Below are 10,335 nucleotides of genomic sequence, written 5' to 3'. Positions count from 1 at the left end.
TTCTTTCGAGAAATTGTCTGATTAATGATTTTAATTTAAAGCCCATCAAAGTATCTTAACAGCAATACATAAAAAAACAAATGAATTGTCCAAAATGTAAATTATATTTAACTATTTATTGAGTTATATATATTATATATTTTATATATATATATATATATATATATATATATATATATATATGCATATATATATATATATATATTTAATAAATAAATATACATTTGTATATTTATTTGTATAAATTTCCACAACAAAGGAAATTTTAAGAAAGAAAAGACTTCTCTATATTGAATATGTCAAGTAATGAGAATGAATACGAGAATAAATACAACAAAATATAGCTTACGCAATAATAAATGCGTCTTTTAGATTGAAAAATAAATTTATTAAATGTTCTTAAAATAATTACATATGTTGAATTTTTTACGCATCTTCTACGTATCAAGTGTGACGCGTAGAAGATTCCGAGAATTTAAAATCTAACATTATTAAATTTAGCATTTATAAATATGCGATATACTTTTTCGTATGCATAATTTGTTTTTTATTTATGCTGTACACTCTTGCAATTTTGTTCTATTTCCAAGTAAATAGGAAGGAGAACAACATATTATATAACATGTGTATTTATTCATTGCGTAGTTCAATAAATATTGATCTTAATTTTGATTTAGCATTTTTATACATAATTATTTGCACTTATATAATTACATACTTATATAATTAATGGTATCGTTCCAAGTTGTGCAACTGTCTGCTTCTCTGTATCAAACGTATTTATAATAATGAATAGAATTGCATTAAATCAAAGAATTTATACTTTGCCGATTAATAATGTAAAGCTGTCTAATATGAAAGAATCAAATACTGTATATAAACATATTATTTTTAAATAAGAAATATAAATTTAAATTTCCGAAGCTAAGAACTAAACGCACATGGTATTGCATCAGTTTCAAAATTTATTTCTCACTGAAAGTGATTAGTTATAAACCAAGGTATAATTTATTTTTATATAATATTGTTACGTTCTACGGACTTTACGATTCTTTTTTTCCGAAAGGCCTCTATAAATATTTAGATATCTAAGCGATACAGTAAAATATTAAATCATATAAAAACTGTTGCTTCAGTGAGACTTCAAAGGTCTTACATTTTATACTTAACAAAACTTCTAACAACCCGAGAAAAAATGGGTTTAATATCATCATATGTAAATATACATAATTGGATATGGAAAAATCTGATAACATATATACTTTTATATAATCATATATAATAATATCCATAAAATAGCGCGATATGATCATATCTTTATATAATCATATTTAACCATATCTGTTGTCATATATAAACAGGTCTAGCCAGATTTAATTATAACAAAATATGATCATATCTTTATATAATCATAGTTGACCATATTTGTTATCATATATAAATAGGTCTAGCCTGTTATATATCTGTTTTTATAATAGTGTTAAAATACATATTTTAATAAGTTTAGATTGTTTTAATTTAAAATAAATACAATAAAAAAGGATTTTTTAATAAAAAAGGATTATATTATTTTAAAAAATTTACATAATAATTTTACATAATTTTCTTTAATAAGTTTGGTTGTTTACAAATATAATTTTCAATTCTTATAACTAGAAACATATACTTAATATCTCCTAGTTTGATTAATTTATATCTATTATCTTCGATTATAAGAATTATGTGTTTTACTTGCGATTTCGATTCTCGTTGAAAAAATATTTTTGTATGCTCAACGCTAAAGCACTGTAATATAAAATACAAGTTATCTTGTCTTTCAAAACAGAATTGGATTGATCCATAAACAGTTGATTGAGAGTTCATATTTATCTGCACTGTATAATTATTTGTTTTTGTAATTTTATATGCTTTTTATGTATAAATTTCATTATTAATTTTTGCTCGAGCATAAAAACACACATCTTCTAAATTCAGACCTTTAGATAGTAATAATTGGTGCTCAATATCATTCAAATAAACATTCTTAACCATATTTAATAATTCATAACTTTTTGTATCACAAGATATTTTTGTATGGTGTTCAAACACACGATCATTTAAAATTTTTATACCTCGAGCAATAGTTAAATTATTAACGAGTTTTAGACCTAAATACTTATTGCCATGAACACTTAACGCAAGATGTAATAACTGATGAACATTGTATGATAATTCTCGATCATTATAAAGCACTTCAATTTGTTTTACATAAAGTTGTAATAATTTTTCTGCTTGTTCAATATCTTGTACTATAATCTTGCTTTTAAGTAAATTAAACACAGCTATGACAAATAGAAGCCAATGTTGAAAATATTTATCTGGCAAATATTTAATTAATGCTGGAAGAGAGTAAAATAATATAAAATTATAAAATTCCGAAGCTTTAAAATGCAAATAATCTGTTATACGTCGTGTCATTCTACCAAATGATTAAAGAGGTCAAATGTTTAACAAAAAAGTATTTATTTTTTTACTAAATTTTTTTATATTCCAAGGTCTTTTTTATTTAATAAAATATTTATGAATTGTTTTCCTGATCCAAGAAGTACAGAGTGCATGTACTCTGGTATAACACAAGTTACTAAATCATTTAAAGAGAGATATGAAACTACAGAATATTCTTTAACTCCTCGGATATGTTCTTTATTTAACGCACATGCATCTCTAGCTTGTCGTTCCATCCGTTTATTAGTTTTTGATATAGTGCTAACATCAAAAGGATATATACGAGATGTTTTTTTTCTAATTATTGGTTTGCATTTCTTCGTTCAAATTTCACAAACATTGCATCCATACGTGCCATTAAAATTTAAAATATTTTGAATCTGAGCTCTTGCTGGAGCATCAGCTATTATTAAAGGAGCTACAATTTTAGAAATAACTGTTTCTCCTGTTTTTGGATCAATCCAAGCAATACTATTTTCAAAACATTTTTATAATTTTTCACAAAATGGTCGCAGAAATGTATTCATTGATGGCTTGCATTCATTGTCATACCAAAGACCAATAATACACAAAAACGATTCTCTTAAATATTCTGGAAATTCTGCGATTGTAAACATTAATGGCCAGCAATGGCTTTTTGAACTTTTGACTAATGATAAACCATTTGTATTCAATATTAGAGTTAAATCAAATTTATTTTTATCAATTCGAGAATTTACTCTTATATGTATATTCTAAACCGTCTGTTATATCTGTTATCACATTTTCATCGTGTATCAGTGGAAATTTATTTAATTTTTCTGCAAGATTTCTAGTTTCAAAAATAATATACACTGCAGATAAAATCATAATTTTATTTCCAGAAGGCAAAAAAAAAATGTTCAGATATCAATTACTATAATTGATCTGAATATATTTTTTTCTGCCTTATTCTTGCAAATAAAATTATTATATGATTTATCTCATCTGCACACCGAAAAAATGATATTCTTGAAGTATATTCTTAACAAGTCCCTTCTTAACGAATAAGAATATTTCCTTCTTTACGTAATAATTTTAAGAATATCTTCTTAAATTTAAGAATATCTTCTATTTGGCACACCGCTCCCCCCCCCCCCCCCCCCGATAAAAAATGTGTTATGTATAATCATATATGATATATGACCATATAAAATTATATAGAAATATATAAAATTTTGTATAAGTTATGTATAATTATATACCATAATATATGACTTATTATATAATTATATATAATTTTATATTAATGTTAGCTAAACGCAAGCCAACGATAATACAAAATTATGCATACTATACATAACTATACTTCATTTATACAGAATTTTATATATTTCTATATATTTCTATATTGTTATATATAATTATATATAAGAAATTTTTTACTGGGCCTTAATTTGCGCTCACACCACTAGAGAGCAAAACGATATATTTTTCCCGTAGACAGAAAAATCTCTCGCAAGATATAAGGACCCCAACCTAAGAGAGCTCAATATCAGGGCTCTTACAATTAGCTCTGAAGATGTAAATTGCAAAACGTCGGCATTACGATGTTTAATCACGCGGCATCCATCCGGAAGTCCCCAGTTTAGACTAATAGCCGCGTAAGCCTCAAGATTAGAAATATATATATTCTTACATATTAAGAATATCTAATATATGCTACACGAAAGTTAAATTCCGGACATGACAGATTATATAGATTGTTCTCAAAAAGTCGAGATTTAATTCTTACTCATGTGTAACTCTTGTACGTCGGAATTTTTTCCTCTCCAAAGTGGACTCATTCGCATTTCAACAGTCATCAAGTCTCATTAATTGTGATCGTGTCTCTTCAATAAAATTATGATTTAAATTTACTTATTTACTTTAGTAAAAAAATATTTATAAAATACATAGCATATATTTTCAATGTTTTTTTGATTATATAAATGTTAATACAAAAAGAAAGCTAAATTGATAAAATTGCTAAGCAAGGCACATATCAAATGTCGAAATATAAAATATCTGCGCCAGTTCTAAGTTGTCAGCAAATAATTACAAAGGTATTTGCGATCAACTGTAAAGCGTTAAAAAGTTTATCTTTTTTTCCTATGCACACTACAAAATTTTCTTTTTGTATTATGTATCATATTTTATAGTTTTAATATTAAAATTGTTATATCTCATATACAATATACAATTGTGTATTTTACAATGATAACAAAAAAATAATAATACGATTTTATGAGTACATTAATATTATCGTCTGCGGATGTTATTGACGCTTTTATTATATCTCTTTCCTATTTAAGTACGTAATAATTAAAAAAGTTCAGTTTACGCAATAATGTTTGCGTCTTAGATTAGAAATAGCGTTTTTGATGAGTGAAAAGCAAATTGATCACTCTGCTAGCGATTAAACTCAATTTGCCATAAACGTACGTTCGATCAAGAATAAATTTCAAATCTGATTAATATAAATAATATAGAGGTAAAAAATTTCTCATAAAATTATATGTAACAATATAAAAGTATATAGAAATATATAAAATTCTGTATTAGTTATGTATAGTTATGTATAGTATGCATACTTTTGTATTATCGTTGACTGACATCTAGCCAACATTAATATAAAATTATATATAACTATACAATAAGTTATATATTATTATATATAATTATACATAACTTTAATAAAATTTTATATATTTCTATATAATTGTATATGGTCATATATCATATATAATTATACATAACAAATTTTTTACCGGGTTATTAATCAAAAAGTTGGGTCGTTTCGAAAACGATCAGGTAAGTAATGCTCTAGTATTTAATTGATGAATCATGTAAGTCCAATGGAAATATGAAAACGCAAAATGATCTATAAGATTTGTTTCTATTAAAAAAAGAGATAATTGATAGAAAAATAAGTAATAATTTGTCAATTGAGCAGCAAATTCATTTATTATTAATAGATAAACATATGTAAAATGTATGTGTAAGAAAAAGAATATATTTTCTGCACATTTTAAATAACGTTAAATATGTATGTATGTGTGTGTATATATATATATATATATATATATATATATATATATATATAGAGAGAGAGAGAGAGAGAGAGAGAGAGAAGCCTTCTCTCTGATATATATATATATATATATATATATATATATAAATTTTTTTTTTTAAGTTACTGTTAATTATGATCAATTCTAAATGAAATTACAAAATATTTTGATATAATTAATTGGTTGAATTTGAAGTTGAAATTGTTATTAAAACGAATAATAATAGGGCAAAATTGGTCATAAAATCATGTCTTCTTAACGTCTTGAAATGTCATTATCGGTCTGTGACATTAGTCTGTCATTTTTTCTGTTATTTTTACGTCATTACATCACGTCATATTTGATTAAAACTAGCCATATTTTGATGTCAAAATGTCGTGTGCTTGCTACCTAGAATATATATATATATATATATATAAATGTAAAACAAAAATAAACAAAATTTAAAAACGTAGAATGGATGATGTAGGCTGCAGACAATATATGCGTGTGTTCTATACAAGACGGAAGTCTGCAATTTATTTTATTTTATTTTACTTTATTAAAATCGATATAAAATTAGGGAAATATAATATATAATTATTATAATATTATAAATACGGAAAAATATATATTGTATTTCAATTTTTTCGCGTTTTTGACGCGACAATATATGCACCAGTGAATTCTATACTATACTAAAATTCTCATAATAAAAAATGTTTCGTTTTTCTTAACAAAGAACTGAACATTCTAGTATAGTATAGAATTCAGTGCTATGCTCGCATCGCGCACCAGCCCATCAGATGATCGAGCTGTCAAATGGCAGACTCGCTTCGCGCCACGAATATAGTGTCCGTACGTCGCGCATGATCACTGATGATAAAGATGTCGGTGCCGTTGTTCCGCGCAATTCTACAGGATGCACGTGACAGAAACTTAAATAAAGATTGTATATAAACTTTTTCATATAATCTTTATTCAAGAAATTAAAATTTATAATTTCAAAAAAATTGAGATAAATAGAAGATAAGAGAAGTAAAAATTAAAGGATGCAATAAAAAAATTTTAAAAATTAGTTACAATTTTATTAAAATGTAATTTTTTTTCGCATCATTGTTCTTTTTTATGTTACATATATACATCCGTTTATATATAATTTGTCTGTTTATTTATTTATATTATTATAAATTTATATTATTAGAATTACAGAATATATAACACGTCAATTTTATCCATGGAGCATTTCAAGTAAGTGCGAATATTTAAAACGCAGGTGGAGCTGACAACCATTGTTAGACAAATATTGCTTTGCTGCTGATCAACGTTTATTTCTCGTGCTAATGTAATAGTTTTTGGCTTTTATTATATTCGTAAATTTTCTCTGAAGAGATAAATGTACTTTCGTACAAGGTGAACAGGTATGTTCAGCAAGTTAATGCCCGTGTAGACATAATTTCATATATATACTTCACAATTTTGTTGAGATCAGCTCAAATTAATATACCGAAGCGAAATTTATGTCCTTAGTATTACTCCAAAGTAGTAAGAGTATGAGCAGATTGTTCACATTTCTTTTTTTGTTTTTTCTTCTTTTGGAGAAACTGCTGACAATACGTTCAGCAATCGTCTAAATTTTTCGATTATTCGAAGTAAAATTTCTATTCCCTTATATCCCTTCGATTTATCATTTGTTTTGTGCATTAATTATAAGTTAATTAAATACATCAATATTTCAATATATTTTATTAAGAGCACAATTTTTTACTGTATATAACCAGTTTTGGATGTATTACAGAGTACATTATTGCAGTGTGTTTTTAACCTAAAATCAACATGTTAATTTAATTTAACAGGTGATTTGAGAATTCATTATGCCACGCAGAAAACAGCAAAGACATCGCCCTATAGGGGAAGATACCAGAATAGCAGTGAATTTAACTATAAAAAAATTATTGGAAACTTCAGATCAAAAGGAGCTAGAGTTTCCATCTTCGTATACAGCAGAAGAGAGAGCTTATATCCATGAACTAGCTAGAGAACTTGGCCTGAAATCAAAGAGTCGAGGGTAGGATCAAGTGTGATGAACATGTTTATTGTACAAAACAATTACATTTCTTTAGTTAATCTTCTTTACTAGATTTTTATTTTTATTGCCTTTTATTTTGCAGGAAAGGTATGAATCGATTCTTGACAGTGTATAAGAGAGAAGGATCAACAATAGTTCAAGCCGATGCTGTGATAAAATTGCGAAAACCATCAAAGCAAAGCATATATAATTTGATGCAGAGCTTTCCATTAAATCACAAAGAATGCCAAGACTTGCTTCCTCCCATTGAGAGAGAACGTCCTCTCAACAATGATGGTATGTGAAAATTAATTGACAAGTATAATCTACATAATAATTTATATATGATTATTTATAGTTGCAGTAAACTACAGGATATTGAATATTTAACACAAATTAAATTTATTAAATATTTATTAATACATGTGAAATAATTATTAATTTATACAATTATACATTATTTAAAAACTATATTCTATTAATACATTATTAATTTATTACAAAAACTTAGCCTAAAAAAAATTACAAAAACTTAACCTCTAATTAGTTTTTGATAGAATACTTTTATTGTTGCAGTAAATATAAACACTAAGACAATGGGAAGGCTGAATAATAGCATACCGCAAGTACCTCAGTTAAAAACCAATTTTGATGTGTTGCATTTCCGCAAATCTTTACCAATTTTTAATGCAAGAGAAGAAATTATTAATGCATTGAACAATTATCAAGTAGTTATAATTGCGGGTGAAACAGGATGCGGCAAAACTACACAGGTACCACAGTACATCTTAGAACACTATCAGCAAAAGCATCAAGCTTGTAGAATCATTTGCACACAACCCAGGCGCTTGTCGGCTGTGTCTGTGGCCGAAAGAGTGGCGTTTGAAAGGGACGAAAAAATCGGCCAGACGTTCGGATATCAAATAAGACTGGAAAGTAGAGTAGCTCCGAAAACTCTCTTGACATATTGTACAAATGGAGTACTACTTAGAACTTTAATGGGCGGTGATTCTGCCCTAACTACGCTCACGCATATCATTGTCGACGAAGTTCACGAACGAGACAGATTCTGTGACTTTCTTCTAATAGCCTTAAAGGACGCGTTAGTTAAATATCGTTCCTTGAAGCTGATACTTATGAGTGCTACAATGGATACCACTATCTACGCAAAATATTTTAATAAATGTACTGTCATCAACGTTCCGGGTCGATCGTACGACGTAGATGTGTATTTCCTGGAGGATATCTTGAAAATGACTAGTTACATGACAAAGGAAATGCTCATGAAGAAAAAGGAATTTTTGAAATGTAAAGATAAGCAGAAAACTTTGGAATCTTGGAAGCAATATAAGCCCCAGCATTCTAATAGAAACACCAAAAGCGAAAAGAATTTGCTGCCCACTCCAATTTTAGCTCAACAGAGTGATCCTATACCAGAAAAAGTTAAATTAGAACCTTGGCTGATAGAAGAAATGGACAAGAGTATTTTCGAGGCTTGGGTAAACGGCAGAGAAGACAACTTTGCACAACTTTTGCATTTTATACTTTCAGAAAATGTTTCTGTGGATTATCAGCATTCTGAAACTTCTATAACACCATTAATGGCTGCTGCCGTTAGAGGCTGCATAAACACAACGGAGCAACTTTTAAATTTAGGGGCAAATCTTAATTTGAGGGCCGTTAACGATTGCACCGCGTTAGACTGGGCAAAGAGCAGGAATCATACTGAATGTGCTGAATTAATTGAAGCTTACATGAAAACTTACGATTGCACAGTACCAATGAATGAACTAGCACACGTTGCGGAGACAACGCTCTCTGAAGAAGATAAATTATTGCTCGACATATACCATCATACTTTTAATGACGACAATATAGATTACAATTTACTGTTAGAATTAGTCTTTTACATTCATACAAAAATGCCTCCTGGCTCTATTTTAATATTTCTACCGGGGTACGACGATATAGTGACGATGAGAGAAAAAATAAATGTGGAAGAGAAAAAGATGAATCAAGGTTTACGCTACAATTTATATGTACTTCATTCGAATATGCAGACTTGTGATCAGAAAAAAGTATTTAAACCCAGTCCTCAGGGTACACGAAAGATTATTCTTTCTACTAATATATCGGAAACTAGCATTACAATCGATGATGTCGTGTATGTCATCGATTCGGGAAAAGTTAAGGAGAAGGCTTTTGACGCTATATCGGGCGTCTGTACGCTGACCTCTAACTGGATATCTCAAGCTTGTGCAAATCAGCGAAAAGGTCGAGCAGGCAGATGTAGAAGGGGAATTTGCTATCGTCTATTTTCTTCGGTCCGATATAATAACATGCAGCTTTATCAAACACCTGAGATTTTGCGATTACCGTTGCAAGAATTGTGTTTATTCACGAAACATTTAACGCCAGGAAATACACCTATAGCTGAATTCTTGGATAAAGCTTTGGAACCGCCATCTAATATAGTGACTAGAAATGCGGTTCAATTACTAAAGACAATTGATGCGCTAGATCCATGGGAAGATCTCACTGAATTAGGGAGTCATTTACTAGATTTGCCGATTGAACCAAGACTCGGAAAGATGTTGCTTTATGCCGTCGTTCTGAAATGTTTGGATCCCATTTTGACAATCGTTTGCAGTTTAGCATACAAGTGAGTATAGATTGAGACACATAATACATATGAATTTGAAGTTTGTATAACTGTTCAATATTATGTTACAA

At 28.1% G+C, this 10,335-nt stretch overlaps 1 protein-coding gene and 1 pseudogene across 2 annotated transcripts in view; one reads left to right on the top strand and one right to left on the bottom strand.

Annotated features, from left to right (window-relative positions):
* Nucleotides 1–10,335, top strand: part of LOC140665265 (3'-5' RNA helicase YTHDC2) — a 62,544-nt gene that overhangs the window by 49,986 nt on the left and 2,223 nt on the right. Inside the window, exons 1-4 of one of the 2 annotated variants that reach the window (XM_072891154.1) lie at nt 6,808–6,955; nt 7,391–7,602; nt 7,706–7,899; nt 8,179–10,264. In XM_072891154.1, the coding sequence (XP_072747255.1) occupies nt 7,409–7,602; nt 7,706–7,899; nt 8,179–10,264 (2,474 nt within the window). In that variant the 5' untranslated portion in view covers nt 6,808–6,955; nt 7,391–7,408. Of the gene's footprint in view, nt 1–6,807; nt 6,956–7,390; nt 7,603–7,705; nt 7,900–8,178; nt 10,265–10,335 lie in introns of those variants that run through there. The other variant, XM_072891162.1, reaches the window with a different exon arrangement.
* LOC140676507 (uncharacterized) lies at nt 1,778–3,333 on the bottom strand (annotated as a pseudogene).

The sequence above is a fragment of the Anoplolepis gracilipes genome, chromosome 1 (assembly GCF_047496725.1).
Source record: "Anoplolepis gracilipes chromosome 1, ASM4749672v1, whole genome shotgun sequence".
In the NCBI taxonomy this organism is placed as follows: domain Eukaryota; kingdom Metazoa; phylum Arthropoda; class Insecta; order Hymenoptera; family Formicidae; genus Anoplolepis; species Anoplolepis gracilipes.
Note: the sequence above shows the minus strand (reverse complement) of the source record. Positions and strands in the feature narration are given on the sequence as shown.